Raw genomic sequence first — 19,046 nt, forward strand, 5'->3', positions numbered from 1 at the left:
GCGCTTCAAAGATTACATTTTAAGCATGGAGTGCGTGAGTGCGTGCAGATGAAAGGAAGCTGTCGCACAAACTGAGCGGACCCCCTGTGACGCGTCACATCACCCTCCATTCACAGCTTCATCAACCAAGACTGTAGTGATGCTGTAGTGCATGGATGTGGAGTAAAGAGAGGGGCTACAGCTGATCCTGAGCACCTGCACGTGGCGGAGGACTGTCTTCATTCCCTTTACTCGACCCCCAGCCTCCTCCAGCAGATCAAACTTCTCCTCACAACGCCAACCATGAGCTCCTCTCTCCCAAAGAGCGAGTCCACTACTTCTCTGCTCAAGTCGTCGGCGCTGAACCGCAGGTCTGCGCACTCGGATCACGGTCCTCACGGTCAGAGGAGTCACCGCTATCACTGTCATCCCACCGGAGCTGGAGGCAGCGAAGATGCTGCGGACTGGACTGAGGACTGCGAGCCCAGCGCGCGCAGACCACTCTGTCAGCCAAGACACGCTGACTCTCGAAGTTCAGCTGGTCATCAGCGGATGCAGAAAAGTCATTCTCACAGACAAGCCAGCCTGATGGATGATGGTTACCCCCCTGTGGATGAGAGGCACGGGGCGAGCAAGCATCACAAAGAGCGTAGCAAGTCCTGCAAGTCCAAGCTGCCTCCCGCAGTGCTGCACCACCACCACAGCGGCGCCGGGCAGGACAGGAGGACTTCGCCAACGCCGTCTCAACCCAAATCTGACGCGGACGACACCACTTTCTTTTTCGAGCCCAGGAAGAGAGTCATCACCGGGTCAACCTCCAGCCTCAGCTCCGACACACCTGCTACCTGCAGCGCACCTGTCCTCCACCACCACCGCCACCACCACACATCCAGCCGCAAACCCAAGAGACTGAGCACACCCTCCTCTGATTCCAGTCTTCATCCCATTGTGAAGTCCGTGTTTGGCCAGGTAAGCATGTGACATTTTTTAAAGTATAGAAAGGCAGTCTGCAGATAGAATAACACAACTGTAGAGCAACATTACAACAACACATCAAAAACAAATCTTTCTACAATGTGATGCAATGTCCAATCACCAATTTGCAAAGGCAAGACTTCAAAAAAAGTATTTTTACCTAGGCTTCAGTAACAGGGGTTGACATTTTCTATAAAAAGACACAAATATGAATGAAAAAATGACAAAAATGACAACATACAGCAAAGAGGTGTATTTAAGGGTTACTCAGTAACCCTTAAATACAGCCAGTCACCATCTCTCAATCCACTCACATGTATTGCAATTACATAACACTGTAATTGTTCTCTAAGACGCCAAGACTAAGACTTCACTACGAATTTTAAAGAGGGATTTAAAGGGAGATCCTGCTGCTGAAGCTCTGTTTGAAACTATAAAAGAAAATAAATGCAGTCCAATATTTGATCTTTACACTGCAGCCACATGGTGGTGATAGCATTGCCATTAATGGTACTTTTTGTACATGCTGTACATAAAAGTACAATATAGATGGATTCTGTGTTAGAGACTTCAATGACCAACGATGTTCAGTTCATGGACGTCAGGACATGCAGTGCAGCATGCACCCGAACACACATCACTGTCACATGTGAGGAAAAGGGCACATATAGAGTATACATTCTTATATACCAGAGCAGAATAAGTTTCAGCAGGTGGAGCTTCACCTGTGATGAAGCTGCTCAGCCATATGTGACCTCACCTTCAGTCACCCCAGTTCAGGCTGATTAAAAAATGGACTCAGGTGTGTCACGCCTCCCCCAATATGAACGTGGCTCTCATTGTGGCTGTTGCCTGAACAACAGCTGTGGGATCGACTTTCTCGTGTGCGTGGAAAAAACTTTTCAGCGATGAAAGCTCATCAACACACGCACTCACACACAAAGGTAAGTGAGCCCTCGTACTGATGCTACACATAATGAGACACGTTATTATCTCTGTCACCTTCACTGACCCTGTGATGAGAGTTCAGGGCAAAATATCTCTCCCTCCCTTCATCACCTGCTCACCAACTAACACACCAGGTCACGACAAGGCACCATATTTTCTCCCGCTCAGGCTGATCATGCAGCTGATCCCGGCGTTCTCCTTGTGTCACTGAAATCCTCCCGTCTGTGTTGATGATAAAAAGCTCAAGAGGAGACAATTACCTCTGTGTGTGCTAATGTGTTCCAGAAATAACTGCTCTCAATCCAGGCCAGAGCTTCAATCAGTCTTAGGGGTTCCACTGAGGCAAAATCCATGCAGTGGCGGTGTGCTATATAAAACCGGCAGAAGTGAAGAAGCATGTGGAAATTTGTGGTTTTTCTCTTCTATTGAATCTCCCAATAATTCACCCGCAATTCAATTTCAATCGTGCAGTGAGCACAATGAAAATCAAGATAAGTCATGTCAAAATTTAAAACCTGAGTGATATTGAAACCACTGTGGAGCATTTTAGACATGCTGTTAATGGTGAGGAAATGGAAATGATGCTGTTAAAGTATTAGTCGTGCACATCAGTGTTTGTGTGTGAAGAATCCAGAAAGAGTGAGTGATGAACTTTATGAGCGAGAATGAAAAAGAAAGAAAACAAAAGAGCGATTGAGCGTGCACGTTTCGGGTCAGTTTTCATGGTTAGATTTCTTACACACAGCAAACTCTTGGGTTTTCTTATATAACAACAAGATCTACAGCACATAGTATCTCAACACAACTCAGTGGCTGCCAGTGGAAGACGCTAAAAATAGCTCATCAGGACCTGATTATGGAGGAGGACAGGAATATTTATTTTACTATAACTTCTTTTTGTTTGTGTAGGTTTTGCAATAAAATCATTCCCATTTGAGTTATAGATAGATATATAGTTGTATAGTTTGTTGACATACAGTGTAAATATTCCACATTTTGCCAAACATGCTGCCTGACTAAGGGAATTGGAGGACTTAAAATCATGTGATTTCCAGCCCGAGGAAACGTCCTTGTAATATTATGTGCTTTCATATTCATTAGATGAATCACGAGTACCAAAAGATGAGAGAGGGGGTTAGAATAAGGAAAATTGCACTTTTGTTTTGCAGCTCAGCTGTAATAGACTGGTTGTTTTTTATCTTCATACCATTCAGGTTAATTTCAAGGGTAAAATAGATTTTTTATTGTCTTAACAATCACTACTTACTTTAGATTGTGTCACCTTCACCGATTTTGTTCTACAAACCTTGCAAGAAAATCAGATGTGTGTTGAGAAAAAGACATTGTATTATTATTTTTTTGGAATTAAATTTAAAAGAAATAATGTGTGTTTCAACCAGCAGAGGGAGCAAGCAGAGCTTGTGCTAATAGGCTCAAGTTCATTGAGAGAAAGTGTGGGGGAAAGCAAAGGAGACATGACCAGTGTCACACCAGTGAGCAAGGAAAAGTGACTGCATGGGCAGGGAAAGAAAGGGAATTAAGGAAAAGGACATCGAGTAAAATAGGAAGAGAGTTCCTTTGCTGGAAGACAAGATCAAAGGCATGGAACTCACTTCCCCCCGTTCCCTCCTAACAGATCTGACAACAAAGCAAGGAAAGGTCTTCAAACACAGATTAGCCCTTCACTTCCTCGACTGAGTTTCTTGCGACTCATCTCTCACTCGCAGCTGCTGATGTTTCCCGTCTCCTCTTCCTTTTTTATTCGCCCTCACAGTACCTCTCTCTCCCCGTTCTCCCCTCATTCTTCTGCCATGCAGGGTCACACTGACCTTGATGACATCTAAGAGAGAGTGAAAGGACTGTGGAGATAATGTAGCACAAAAGACGGTGAAAAGGAGAGTATAGCTTCATCATCGTATTCACCACGGCATATGCCTCCAGCATGTCTACAGTATAGCGTGGGCTATTTTTAGACACAGATGGGTATTTTTATGTCTGTGCCGGCCGAGGAGGAAGTAGGAAATTCACTCTTTGGCTAAATCCCATTTTGTGATGAGGATTATGCAGTGAGATGTAAAGTGCCTGAGCGCACAACTGCACACGCTGCAATGTTAAGTATATGCATCTACATGATGAGGCTAAATATCTATGGGAGGGCAAAATCAGAGAGAGGCACAGTGAGACAGAGGACGAGGGGGTAAATGAGTCAGAGGTAAAAAAGAAAAAAAGAAAGAGGTTTAATTGACTAAAATGGGACGTGTCAATATTTTTTCCTCTGGTGACGCACTCGACCTTTAATCTGGCCAATGGCTGAAATACCAGAATAAAAGTTGAAGGAGTTAATCAGCAGTAAGATTAACGGTGACGTCTCAGGCCACAGATGACGCAAGTGTGTATTTTATGCTCTTTTTATGGCCTAAATGACGCCTGACAGTGACAAAAAATGAACACACAAAATCTCCCATGGTCACTGATTATCACATTTTGTGCTTTTGTCTTCACATCCTGATGCACTGCAGTGGAAACTTGGTACTGTAGCTTAAATGACTCGTTTGACCATGAGATGATGGCATTTCATTTCCACTTTGCGAATAATAGAAAAAAGTCTCTTGTCTTATTTTTGGAAAAGAGCAGCTCAGTGGACAGAAATAAAAAAAGGTTAATGATGAACCCACAATAGCTTGTAATTACACTCATCCTTCTACATCTCTCAGCTCATTTAACACACTGGATGAAACTGACTACATTTGACCTTGAAATCTTTGCTAAAAAGCAAAAGCAGTCATTACTAGTGTCTCTGCACAGTAGCATTCCGCCGTGCATGCGGATCATTTTGTATTGTTGGCATTGTAAGAGGACACTGTTGTTAGTGACGAGCCTGCAGAAAGATTTGAAAAAGCAGATCAACTTTTCTCCCCGAGATTATGCGTCCGCTTGCAAGAAGTTACATAAATGTGAAGAAGTCAATTGTGTGCAACTAAGTGAACGAGATTGTGAGGGGAAAAAAAGGAGAGAAGGGTATAGCCTAAGAGGAGGAGAGAGGAGGAGAGAGCAGAGAGACGGATCCCGTGCCCGTGCTACACTACTGTCTGACATTATGAGAACTGACGGCTCCTGTGTCTGACGTCTGATGTATTCTGAAGTTCACAATGAGCCTCCAGTGAGAGGATGGATGAATCATCCGGCAGAGCAACACAGAGGAGCTGCAGAGACGCTGAATGGAAGCTCGGTCTGAAACGGCTCCGGTGTGAATGTGTTTATTGAAATAGCAGAGAATGGACAAGGTCAAACAGGAGAGGTAAATAAGACTGCCAGTGAAGTCAGCTCAGCAGCGAAGCTTTCAGGTGAAGAATAAATTGCATGCAGTGGTGGAAGAAGTACTCGGACGTTTGCAGAAATTTGATTTCACATCTGTTAAAGCAAAGCTTCTCTGTGCTCTCCTCAGTTAACAATTGAAATGTTTGATTTTCATGCACATTTGGACATTGTTTTTGTGGAAACCACATCGGCACAGATTATTTTTATGTTTTAAATCTGTGGTTCTCAAACTGTGGTACATATATTACCAGGGGTACGCAAGCTTCCTCTGGTGGAATTTTGACTGGAGTGCGTAGAAAATGAAACAAATAACATTTTAATAAATTAAATAGTAATAATTAGAGTCACATCATCTCTCACTCCATCTTAATCTACAAAAAACATGAATGTATCTCTTGTAGTGAACTTTATACAGGCCTGCAGAGAAGCACAAATTAATTCTGACTCAAAACACCTTTATAGCTCAACCTGATTCTAATCAGCTAAACGTATCACGCCTGTATTACGTCATCTCACCACATACGGAGAAACCTGTGCTCAGTTTTATCTACATGACGCCATTTCACTTAATCTGGAGTCAAAGAGTGACCATTACTTTAAGGCTTATAAAGACGCACGACACAGCACATTATACGTCATCAAATTCGCCTGTGAAAGATTTACAAATAATTAAAGAACAAATACAACATGTTGTGACTATTAAATAAATGCAGTGGCACAAAAAAGAAATTCAGAACAATAGCAATAGCCTGAATGAAGATTGGGTTTACATCCTGGGTGGTTCAGAATCCTTATTTGTAATTTCTGAATCCAAATCCTTCAAGCTTAACATGACTTTGTGATGGTTTTGCATCTTTGTGTATGTGTCTGTGTGTGTGTGTGTGCATGTGTGTGTCTGTGGGAGAGAGAGAAGCAGAAAAAGTAGGGGGATGGATGCTGAGGGTAGCGTAGAGAGGGATATGGGAGAGTAGGGGGAAGAGTAAGCGTGTTATATTTTTAGCTTCACAGCCCCATATCCATGTGAGTTTAATGTGTGTGTGTGTGTGTGCGTGTGTGTGTGCGTGTGTGTGTGTGGATTACTGTCTCCAGCATCTTGCTCAGGGGAAGGTAACGTGCTCGTCCGAACGAGCTTCTTCTGTCACATTCGCATAGAAGAGAATCAAACTGTGGCAGGAGCGAGGGAGAGGGTGAAGGAGAAAGAGTATGAGGCAAACAGATGGACAGACAGAGATGGAGAGGTAGGAAGACAGAGAGAGAGAGAATGGGTAGAGGGGAGGGAGTGAGGACAGACAGTGTACGAGAGAGGACCGAATGAATAAATCTTGCTTTTTCTACTCCTGGCGCTTGCATCTCGCTCTGTTCACACGTGCATGCTTCCTCTCCCTCGTCGATCTGCTTGTTCCTCTAATCTGTTCTTTGTTCTTGTTTACATATTTCCTCCCTTGTCTCAGTGTTCCTCCCCTCATACTTCCCAGTGTCCTTGCCCTCAGGTCCTCCCTGCACACGTCCTCCGTCCTTTCTCTCCTCACCTATGAAAATCTCTTCCTGGCTCCCTGCTTTCCCCCCAAATGTTGTCTTGTATTATAAGTCAATGACCCGCTGAACCCTCCCTGCCTCTCCACTCACTCCTATTCCCATGCATGCCCAGGAACATATGCAAACACACATGCATACATGTGCACTTACATGCAGGAGAACCAACACAGGCACAGTTAGAGAGAAAACATAAAAGGATTTTATTTTACTTTTTTTTTTTGTTTTTTTTTTTTCTTTTTTTTTTTGCAATGGGCAACTCTGTTAAGTCGCTTAAACACATCGACAAGAAGGTAAGGTCCATTCTAAGGGTTTTTCATGTGGCTGTGGTTTCCCTGAATCCCCTGCATGCTTGTCTCACAGTGTGTCTCTCACCTTGACTGGAATAGTACTGACTGACCACAGTGTGGTGTTGTCACTACCAGACTGTGTTTCTCTGTTGACCTTTGTTCCAAGCATGTTCAAGCATGATTAATGAAGGATATTCATTGAGAAAGCTGGATTTTAATAATTTGAAGTACGGATGCAGGACTTTATTTTCTTTTATTGGTCTTTTTTCGATCAAAATTGTTGCGTAGTTTCACCTCCTGAAAAACTTCTCAACTTCTCATTGAATTTGGATGATGTCTCCAAACTGACGTGATGTTATCAGTCAGTGGATATTCAGCACATATTTGTGAGATGTGACCAGTCAGTGATCGAGAATCATTTTTCTTAAAATCGTGGCTATGACTTTTGTTTGTATCATATATTTTTTTCATATTCTATTTATCTTCTTATAAGCAAACCCTTGAGAAAGCACAGGATGATCAGCATCGACTGATGCCATCCTTGTAAAAATTAATTGCGTTGCTGAGGAAGTTGTGTTGTTTCGTTTTTTTGTTTGGGAGGTGGGGGATGTTATATAACTCACCACTAGCACGTGGCTTCATAGTACTTTTTCTGGCACGATATGCCCGAAGACAGCCCTGCTCCATGCATCACTTGGTCAGATTAGCCAGTGGGCATCCGTTCCTGTGGTGGGAACTGTCGGAATGCACGAACTGGCATTAGGACTGGCAACAGATGGAGAGTAAAGGTCATTCGTAAAGCACAGAATACTTAGCGCTTTTCCGTGCTTAATTTACATGTATGAATTTTTGTTTTTAAATCGATGGAAATGATTTGAAATGAAATAAAGTAAGAGCGTCATGGTTGAGATGGTTTGGTCACGTGCAGAGGAGGGATAGTGATTATACTGTACGAGACAAAAGATGTTGAAGATGGAGCTGCCAGGCAGGAGGAAAAGAGGACGACCACAGAGAAGGTTCATGGTTGTTGTGAAGTAGGTCATGAGGACAGTCGGTGGAACAGAAAAAGGAAACAAGGGCTAGGACAAGATGGAGGCGGCTGATCTGTGCCGACCCCTAAAGGGAGAAGCCGTAAGAAGAAGAAAAAGAAGAAGAGGTCAGGGCAGTGGCTAAACTATACTTGACTTTATTTTTTGTCCAGCAGCAGGTAGTGATCACTTGTTTCCTAATTAAGCTCTAGTTGATATTTGATAACTGTTTAGTCCTCTAGTTGAGCGGCTAACTGGTGATTATAATTTAATGTCTGACTGAATTTCAACCTTTTTTTTGGCTGAATAACACAGTTATTTCTCGCATTCAAAGTAACACTTGCCGCATGAGTCTCATTTCATTTGTCATCCATCTTCGTCTGAATTCTATCAGACACTGCTCAAGCAGCTACCACCATGACTGCTTACTGTTCAACCACTGCATTAGTTTGTATTTTGACATCTAAAAAACATGAGAATTCCATACATGATTATTACCAGTGGCTATTAAAGGATTATCCTGGTTGAATGTAGCGCAGATATTTTTAATCTTCATAATCTCCTCTCAATAAGTATGGTAAATGAGGAGGCTTCTTTAAAACGTGTATGTTTTCTGGTCTCTCTGACAGCAACTACTGAATAAATGGTATGGGAGTAAAAAACAAGGGTAGAAATATAAAAATCAGAGATTGCATTCAATAAAAGTAGTGAAAATGTGTAGGTTAGGATTGTAGTAAAGCAGCAACACATGGACATAGAGTGGTGCACTCGATTTATTTATTTATTATCTACAGCTGTACAACAAGCGCTAGTAAAGCGAGATGGCTGCAGACAGCTTAGAGTGTGACAAAAGAAAACTCAGAAGTGAATTCTGCTGTAGTTGTTGTGCAGTTTGACAGGATAAACGCTAACCACTGCCCCTGCATACACACAGAGGCTCAGTCAGGTCCCATGGTGTTGCTTGACGGAGCCTGTTTTCAGATGAAGAACACAGCATGCAAAACATGTTACACTCTTTCTGTTCAACAAGAAAACTTGCAAACTGAAGCTTTAAATGAATGGAGGCTTGGTCGTGCCTTGTTACCAACAATCCTGCATAAAAGGTGCTTCCCTCGTGACTGACATGAACACACACCTCTGCATGAATGACAAACATGAGTCCATCACCCCATGACCCCGCCTGTGAAACCCCTCCATGTTGGCTCTTCTTTGTTCCCTCCATGCTACCACAATCTGAGTCACAGTCTTTACCACTGTCTTTGCCCCTTGCTCCTCTGTTTGGCCCCACCCTTGCTCCGGATGCTGCTCCAGGACCAGCAGAAGAAGTACAAAGCAGTGCAGTCCTGTGAGGAGGGGGGCTCTGGGGGGGCCTATCTAGAGCCGTTAGTGGCCCTGGCCCAGAACGGAGCCAACATGCACAACATACTGGGGCCTGCATGCATCTTTCTGCGCAAGGGCTTCGCTGAGAGCCGGCAGGCTGTACGTAAGTCCAGAAAATATCATGTGCATGCATGCCAAAAGAGACTAGCACACAACACTGTCACCAAAAGTCACCATGAATGTGTGTAGTAATCCTCTCTCACTGTGATGAAGCCACTTAAAGGGATAGTTCGGGTGTTTGGAAGTGGGTATTGTCACATTATCAACGCTGACTTTATTGAGCTGCTGCCACATGCGCCACCATTTCCTTGAATGAACCTGGAACCTTACACTTACTTTTAGTGATAATATGATAATATATAATATGATAAACTTTTTAGCTATTAATAACCTATTCAACCTATTCAAAACTTCAACGTCTTGCTTCTTCACAGCCTTTTCAGACTGGAAAGTCAAGTTTGTATACTGCTCTCTCCCTGCACCATAGTCCATATAGCAAATCAGCAATTTGACGTTGCAGTGCATATGAGTTGTTACTGCCTCTGTCACTAACTTCAAATGTGTGCTTTTGTGACTTTGGTGATCTACAAGTTAAAAACACAGACTTTCTTTCCAGACTTTGGTGCGGATGATTTAGTTTCCAGTCAGAAAATGAAGTCCGACTGTAAGATTAAAACATATTCTTAAGGTATCATCGATCTGTTGTTTATGCAAGTCAGTGTTAAAGATGTGTCAATGGCTCATACACCACGACACTTCAGAAAAACTGAACTATCCCTTTAAAGTGCGGACAGTAGCGTGGTAGAGCTGAGATGATGGCATTTTGACAATATGACACATTTAAGTCTTTATTGTGGAATCCCCTTAATTCCTGCAATGATGACTGCATCTGTGTGAGTGTGTGTGTGTGTGTGTGAGAGAGAGAGAGAGCATTACCCATGAATGAGGGAATTGGTTGTAGGATTATTGTGGTTATAGTGATGACAAAATGCTCAGTAGCTGGCGATTGTGTGTCTTCGTCTCTTTTCAGCGAGGTGTGTAGTGCACATGTTGTGGTGTAGATGTGTAGATGACCGCTGTTTAACTTATTCTTCAGATGGATGTTGTTAATAGTTGCACAAGTCAACGAGTTCAAGTCATGTTAACGTAACAAACTGGCAAATTATTGGACTGTTGCGTAGTCTATGTCTCCATATTATCTCTGCACATTCACTCAGTCATCAAAACACACTCTCAAGTTACATGTGTTGCATATGTTCATATTCCTTTCTCCTATTTTAACTGTTACATTATTATGTTTATGTCATTTCAATGTTGTTATTTAACTTTTATCCCAGAAATCATGAAATCCTCTCTGGCCTGAAGGAAACCTGTGTGGAAGTGTTTGCAGCATGATGTTGTGTGTTTGTTTGAAAATAATCAGCAGTCAGTGGATTCTAAATTTGCACTCTCCTCCACAGGACCGAGAGTTAAGGCCAGAGGAAATGGATGGTAAGTTGTTCCGTTTCAGGACAACGACAACAAAAAATCTCAGACAGTTTCCACTTTTACGTCACATTCATACCTTATCTCTCGCTGCTTTCCAGAACTGCGTGAGGCTTTCAAGGAGTTTGACAAAGACAAAGACGGCTTTATTGGCTGTAAAGACCTGGGGAACTGCATGAGAACTATGGGCTACATGCCAACAGAGATGGAGCTAATAGAACTAAGCCAGCAGATCAACATGAACTGTGAGTAAAGATGTGCCTTTGTGGGTATGTCCTTCAATTATTATGACATTTGTAACCAAAAAGAAAACAGGGCTTGTGATAATAATGGATAATTACATGAGTTACGGACCCTGAATATTAACCCAGCTGTCTCGTTTCCCTCTGTCCGACAGTGGGAGGACATGTTGACTTTGAGGACTTTGTTGAACTCATGGGGCCCAAACTTCTGGCTGAAACTGCAGACATGATTGGGGTCAAAGAGCTGAGGGATGCATTTAAGGAGGTGAGGCTGATGTCAGACAACTTTGGAGAAGAAAGAAGCTTTGGTTGTTTGTTCAGTTCTCAGTATGCTCCTCTGTTTTCTCTTCATTTCAGTTTGACACCAACGGTGATGGACAGATCAGCACATCAGAACTCAGAGAAGCAATGAAAAAACTTCTGGGACAACAGGTACACAGAGTGTGTCCTCCAGTCTGTATTCTCTCCAGCAATTATGTCCATGTCATTGTGAATATTTGAATATTTGAGTGATTTTGCAACACAAACATTCACACCTTGACTGTGGCTCCTTTAGGTTGGACACAGAGATCTGGAGGACATCCTCCGAGACATAGATCTCAACGGAGACGGACATGTAGACTTTGAAGGTGAAAGATAACTAGCTGTGTGTGTGTGTGCGTGTGTGTGTGTGTGTGTGAGGCATTATAACTTGTAATTTTACTGTCTCCATCCTTATCACACACGCATTTCCAAATCCCAGTAGCATGCTGACAGTGAGGTGTGGGGATGAAGGCAGTGGGTCTGCCTGTCAGATTATCTTCATACCCAAGGATTATGTCACATTGTAGATTACCCACAGGGTAAAAAAGATACATGCACGCTGACAGGAGCTGTTTTTAGGACTATCTCTGTGTCATGTAGAAACTTCATAAGCATTACATTTTAAGAGATGTAAAAAGAGATATTTTAGAGATATTCTTGCTAATGTTTTATTGTTTAGATAGCTGTGGATGCTTCTGAAATTTTTGAGTACTTTTTGCTCAGGTGCATAGTGTCAAGTCATCAGATTGCTTATAGGCAAGGATATAAGACACACGATGCTGCACATTCTTAAAGCCTCTGTATATACGTTTTAATATAGTAATGGCAAAAAAGCAGCCTAAATGCTCTGTGTTCTAAGAGGTAAATACATGCAAATAATGGTTTCAATTGGTTAAGTGGAAAACCAGTCGTGATGTCAGCAATAAGAGTCCCAACTACCATTTTGAAACCTTGAGACAAACGATACCAGCTGTCATTCACACTGGTGTCCACTCATATGTGCTGTGTTTTATTGTCCATTTTACTTTAAATGTGGACATTTACAAAACTGACATCATGTTCTATTGAAGAAGACCTGGAACTAGTGTTTGAGACCCTAATCTCTTCAGGAAAATGTAGACTCATTTTTCCATAGACCACTTTTCTATGCCACATGGTGGCTATTTAATATATTCTTACTTCCTGATTGGCCTCATTAAGCAAATGAAATCACTTTTTTATTTGGTATAAAGTGCTTAACAAATGTATTAGACTGCCACCCGATATCAAATTATAGTTATTTACTGAATGTTTAATGGCCTCTCATGAGAAGTAGCCCAGCAATACTACTAGAGCAGGTCCATGGAGCTATGATGCGTTTAATGACATCCAGGAAAATCCAGCTCAGCTTCACAAAAATAACCATATTCTTTCTGGAAATATAATCATAACTTACTGAAAAAATAATTGAATTCACACATGTTCAGACACAAATTAATTTGATTATTAAAAATAATAATAATAATAAAAAAAAATACTTTTTTGATATTGACAGCCCACCACTGTGTATACCCGATACAATAAGTTTTAATTTGTCTCACTAGTGCAGCCTCACATGGTTCCAGTCAGAGAGTGTGTCTTATGGACATTGAAATGCAGCTCGAGTCGACTGCCAGAACTCACTCGCAGGCTCGAATCACTGATGATGCATTTAAACTAAAAACACTGAGCCTTGCTAATTCAAACTTTTCTTTCATCCACAGAATTTGTGCGGATGATGTCACGGTGAGTTTGGCACAGAGAGAACGCTGAGATGTTTCAACCGAGCATGGCTTCTCTGTAGGACAATGGGAGGAAAAAAAAGAAAAGATGGATTTTGAACTTAATGAAAACAAATACATATCAACCCTGCCCTGAAACTGCCACACACACACACACACACACACAGACTGACCACTGCAGCCTGCAGGAGCAACACTGTCCATAACACGCTGCTGTTTTTCTGAGAGCACTAATATAACTGACTTTCACAAAGTGTATTTTGAAAAATGCTTCATATTTTCATTTAGTGATGACATTTTTAATGATAATGTTGTTGACACAGTGAGTAATTTTGCTCAAACTATTTATTATCAACAAGACATATTTTCAACAGTATGCCAGCAAAAACACCACAAATACAACACTTTCCTTTATATTGCTGAGAAGCAGAAATACTAATATAATAATATAGCAATATGGAAATATGTCATGTGACCCCCTCGTGTTTTGTGCATAATGTTGTTTCTCTTTACCCCAAACTGTAGAACTATTATCAATAAATGACAAAAAAGTATTTAATATATGCTCATATTTGTATATTCTGCATGAGCAAACTGTCATTTTCAACGCTAATGTTTGAGACTATATTTTCCAACCCTTAAATGAAAGCAACATGTTTTGTAATGATGTGTAACTTAGCACTGATGCAGTTCTTCTGACGTAAATAACGTTATGCCTATACATGTTACTTTGATTTGTCAGTTTCAGTGTGTGAGTGTGAGCAAATACTCTCTACAATGAGTTGACTACTGTGATCGGCCTTTTTTAATAACTCTATATTACACTGATTTTGAATATTACTCTGCATGAATACAGTCTGCATTTGATCTTTCATGCAGATTTGTTACGTTCTTTGTTATCAGAGAGCTCTGATAAATGTACATTTGTGGGTCTAACAACACTTTTGACTTTGATATCTCCATAATCAGTCAACCTCATTCATGAACTGCAAATACCGTAAACCACGTTTTGTACCTTCATTGACAATATTCTTAAAGAGCCAATAGCATCTTTAGGGAAAAAAAAGCCAAAGAAAGTTTCTTAAAAAACAAAACAAAAAACATTACAGTGTATGCAGTATGTTTTCTTTCAAATAGCTGCTTCAAATGCCCATGTGGCAGTTAAATTATTGCTTAACCGTTCATGAATGGACAGACAACGATATATTATGTATACTACGCATGCTCTAAGTTAAGATATTATTCTAAAGGGAAAACCGACTTTGTGATATATATTGTTTTTGTCCTAAATGTGTGAATCTATGCATGCCAGAAGACAACTGCAATCTGTAGCATAATATGTATATATATATACATATATATACACACATATATACAATTAAAGTTTTTTGACAAAATGGTGTGTGTTTCACTGAGCAATAATAATGTACATTTATGTTCTTCTCATTCTTTTTTAATCTTAATTTTTAATGTGCACCTAGTAAAAATGGAATTGCCAAAATATGTAAAAGTAGACTGAATATGTGTCCAAAGGAGCCGATACATCCATCACTAGACCATTGCGGGGTCAACATATAGACGTACGGAGACGGACAACCATTCACTCTCATATTCACATTATATGATCAACTAACCTCTGCATGTTTTTGGACTTATGGAAGGAACTTGGATCACCAGGAGAAAACCACACACGCTCACAGACAGAAAATGTCTAATTTCCAGGATCCAAATCTGTGACTCGCTTGCTGTGAGGCAGCAATGCTCGGCACTGCACCATCATGTGGCCCTCCACATGGAAGCCCTTTTAAAGAAAAAATAGAGGTGAGAGTATAGAGGAATTAAAAGGAGCACAGTGTATGTGACAGTATAAAAGCACTGACGATGTGACAAAATGAATCTCAATATTTTTTTATTGTCATTTATGATTATTGTTATTTGCATGCTGGGATGTCAGAGCTCCCATTGTGCTGGTAACATTTATAATCCTCAAGGTGTAGCACTTTGCCATCATAAAATGTTGGCATTTATGACGCGTCACTCAGGATTAAGACTATTGTCTGGACTCTGTAATATATAGACACGCTTATTTTTGAATTACTACAGGCTTGTATAGTTGTAAGATGGGTCAACGAGGGGTTCGCTCTCCATTCTGAGCCACTAAAGCTGTAGAGAGTGAAAATCAATACTGTCTTCCTAAAGCAGCACTTAGTCGTTAACACTTGAACACATACCCCTGATACTACTCTATATTAGAGTGTAATATTTATCTTTTTTACTTTTATTTTTTGTAATTTTCTTATTTATTTATTTTTTTTTAAATTTTAATTTTAATTTAAATTTTTATTCTATTCTCATTTCTTAACTGAGCTGTTGTGAATGTGCGTTTGTGTGTGTGAATGTGGGGAGGAATAAAGTAATTCAAATTCAAATTCAAATACAGCCCTGTTAAAGAGGTAACACAGGCCACACACACACACACACACACAGAGGTCTCCTCAGATGCTACAGCTCTGGGTTCTGTGGTGCGGTTCTCTTCATCCCATCCCATTCCTTGTCTTGTAGTGCCATCATCAGGAGAAACTAAAGAATAGCATGTGGATAACATTTGCTATTATAGAATATACAGTAGAATTCATAGATTGTCCACAAGTGTCAGGACAAAGATGAACCAGTGTTGCTATTGCTGTGCACTCTGCAGGAGAGTTGCAGCAAGGTTGGTTTCAGTATTACCCACTGACAGGGAGTGTCAGAAATCCCTGAGATTGTTTTTGTGTGTTTGTGTTTGCACGTTTTAAAAACTAATTTCAGTGATAGAAAATGGATGGATGGATATTATATATTATTACTGCTATTATCACTCTTAGCACTATTACACACGATCATTTAACTTATTTCAGAGCTGTCACAAATAGACTCTTATACTAATAATACTGATAGTACATGTAATGATTATAAAAGTAGAAGAATATAACTCTTTGTCTCTATATATAACTCTTTGTCTCATAGTGTTAGGAAACACTTGGTGATGGTAAGTTACTGCATGTTCCTTGATATAGGTTATTGATAACATGTGGCTGAAAACATTGTTGAACAAGGCAATGCAATAGAGTTTTCACTTTCTCTGACTGACATTTCTATTTTTTTCTACCCCACACAAACAGCGACCTCTTCCCGACTCCTGCTGTCGTCAGAGGCTTCATACAGAAGGCTATAAAGCTCAGGCTCTCAGCCTCAGCCTCGCTGCACTCTGATTCACCTCTGCCGTATCACCTCGGCTGACAGCATGACATGGATTACATTTGCAGTTAACGACCTGCTGTGCAGGTTTGTTGAGGGTGACTCTCCTGTGCATCCTCATTATTGTGCCTGCTGTGATGAGAGAGTCTCATTAGGTATGCGCCGTCTTGACATGAGGAAACGTCTCAACATCTTCAATGCCTTATGTTTTTACCTTATTTATTTATATATTTATGTGTAGTGTGATTTTTGTTGGGAACTCTGGTCTCGCCACGTGCTTTCGTGGTACTTCGACATGCATTCCCTGTCGTAAGGGAAGTCCTTACCTGGTATCTTACCATGGTATCTGCCACAGATGAACAAGTGAAAGTACTGTATGTCACAACTATGACACTGAGTAGTGTGTAACCTTTGCCAAGACTCAACACTCCAATTAAATTCCCTCAAACCTGATAGCAAAGCCAAATTCTGGATCTTACTCTCTTGGCATGATAATTCTAAAAACATAATCCTTAAAACAAACAAACCAGCAGACCGATTAATAATTCTGTCTGCTCGAGTAAATTTTCCTCCTTTTCAGTTTGCCAACAGAGTGAAAGCTGCCATAGCAGCACACTGAGGCTCATTAGGTCTCATTTGGAGAGTTATTGTTGGATAGTTCCGTGTGCTAATGGTTGTTAAAACGGTTGGTGATGGCACAAAACAGATACTGATTCCCAATAACATCTGTGGGATGTGATTCCCTTTCCCTCTTTAACCGCTCTCAGGGACGGAGGCCTGAAACGAGCTGAAATGAAAGAAGAGCAGCAGCAGAAAGCCTGCAGCAAAGTTCTGGTCAGTGAGCAGAAATACAGTGGATGGAGGGTGGAGGATTAAAAAATTAGAACATATTGTTATTTGCATAATCTGAATGTGAGAATCCATACTTACATTTGTACATTTTCATTTGTTTTTCATCTTATCCAGTGATTTTTAAATATTTTTTTTAAATACTTGGTCAATAATTTAAGTCTATGTTCCTGTAGTTATTACATCACAGGCAGGTGGACAGTTTGACAGTGACGCCACTCTGCTAATTGGCTCACTCAGCTTTAATCTTGGATGTCCATAAAGGTCAAAGGTCAAAGAGATTGTGTGCTTCTTGATTCAGTGATTTTGTGTCTCAACTTGTTGTTAGAAGAGTCTTTATTTAAAGCTTTTATGACCTGGGACGATACAAACTAGATCACGTCAGTCGTCAGTGTTTCCCTCTTTAAACAGCAGGTGTCAGTGTTCAGACATGAATCACCCTGTGGACCTGCTGTTGATGTTGTGATTATTTCACTCTAAGATAAACATTTAGCTGGACTTTACAGATTGATTTAAACAGCTGCATATCCAAAAACACTCAGGCTCATGGAGATTATTAGCACTTATGTGCATCAAGTAGAAAGTACATCTAGTAAGAAGAACGCTCGTCCATTAATGGGCTAAAACAAACAAACACACTCAAACTATTTAACCGCCTTTAATTCATTTGATGTTGAAATGAAAGAACACTTGTGTGTAAAGTGAGGTAACTGTTGCCTAAATAAGATACAACCTGGAGTTGCATGTGAAATTGAATCCATGGACCCTATCAGCTGTCACGGTCTTGTCAGGTAACCTCTTCCTCCTCTCAGACTGCTGCAGGTTCCAGGCTCTGAATTATCAGAGCAGAGAATTCGTGAGTTTTTAAAAGGAGCAGATGTCACGATGTCAAATAAGAATAACATGATGCTTTTCTTTTAGGACACAGTCAAACAAGGAAGCAGAGCGCTTACACCTTTACCACCATTTTACACACAGTATGTACACTATTCTGAAAGATGTCAGCTCATGTTTCAACAACATGACTCCAGATTCCTTCACTTGATGAGGACAATTCCACAGGACTCAAATGTCGCTTCAAATCGCAGTCTTGCAACTCACGGAACACAAGGTGCATCGTTGAGCAACAAAGACCTTCAAAATGCAAAACCCTCATTGCCAGTCTGCCTCAATCATGTTGCACTCACAATATTATAATCATAGAGTTGTGGTATAAAAAAGGAATAGTGAGATATGCCAAATATATTTTGTTATTGCTGTTTCACATTTGACCTTCATGGATGAAATTTCCAGCTTTGGCTACATACTTGTCATGATGATATTTGTCGGACAATGTTTCTATTTGGCCTTTTTGTTTAATTTAGTTTAGTTGTGTCTGGTTTTCTGTTGTATTTTTTAGTTTGTCCTTGTGTGTACCTTTGTCATGTGTTGCTTCCTGTCCTGTCTGCCGTGTCCAAATGTGTTCTGATTATCTCTACTGTATTTATTAGTCTCTGTACTGTGTCGTTTACAATCATTTGAACAGGAATTCAAAACACATGAACAATTCATCCAGGTTTATTTCATTCTATGTAAGAAACTGTGATCAAGTTTCTCAAAACTCTCAACACAAACTATGTTTACAGTAGAATATGTAAGTGCATTTTAGAATGTAGTCTTAATTTAATCAGGCAGTCTAATTAACAACAATATATATTGTCTAGGAGACAAAAAATAGGA

The 19,046-nt window shown here is 40.6% G+C and overlaps 1 protein-coding gene across 3 annotated transcripts; it reads left to right on the forward strand.

Moving 5' to 3' along the window:
- The first annotated feature begins 219 nt into the window (after positions 1 to 219).
- LOC122781950 (calcium-binding protein 1-like) lies at positions 220 to 13,373 on the forward strand. Of its 3 annotated transcripts, XM_044046078.1 has the most exons (9): positions 220 to 948; positions 7,023 to 7,046; positions 9,383 to 9,550; positions 10,912 to 10,942; positions 11,038 to 11,181; positions 11,334 to 11,443; positions 11,536 to 11,610; positions 11,735 to 11,807; positions 13,224 to 13,373. In XM_044046078.1, exons 1-9 carry the CDS (start codon positions 283 to 285, stop codon positions 13,247 to 13,249), a joined length of 1,317 nt encoding a protein of 438 aa, XP_043902013.1. In that variant the 5' UTR covers positions 220 to 282; the 3' UTR covers positions 13,250 to 13,373. The 3 variants fall into 3 exon arrangements, with proteins under 3 accessions (XP_043902013.1, XP_043902014.1, XP_043902015.1); XM_044046079.1 differs by lacking the exon at positions 7,023 to 7,046 and having other exon boundaries at positions 221 to 948; positions 13,224 to 13,357; XM_044046080.1 differs by lacking the exons at positions 7,023 to 7,046; positions 9,383 to 9,550 and having other exon boundaries at positions 221 to 948; positions 13,224 to 13,357.
- Positions 13,374 to 19,046: the final 5,673 nt, after the last annotated feature.

The sequence above is a fragment of the Solea senegalensis genome, linkage group LG15 (genome assembly GCF_019176455.1).
Source record: "Solea senegalensis isolate Sse05_10M linkage group LG15, IFAPA_SoseM_1, whole genome shotgun sequence".
NCBI classification, from domain to species: Eukaryota; Metazoa; Chordata; class Actinopteri; order Pleuronectiformes; family Soleidae; genus Solea; species Solea senegalensis.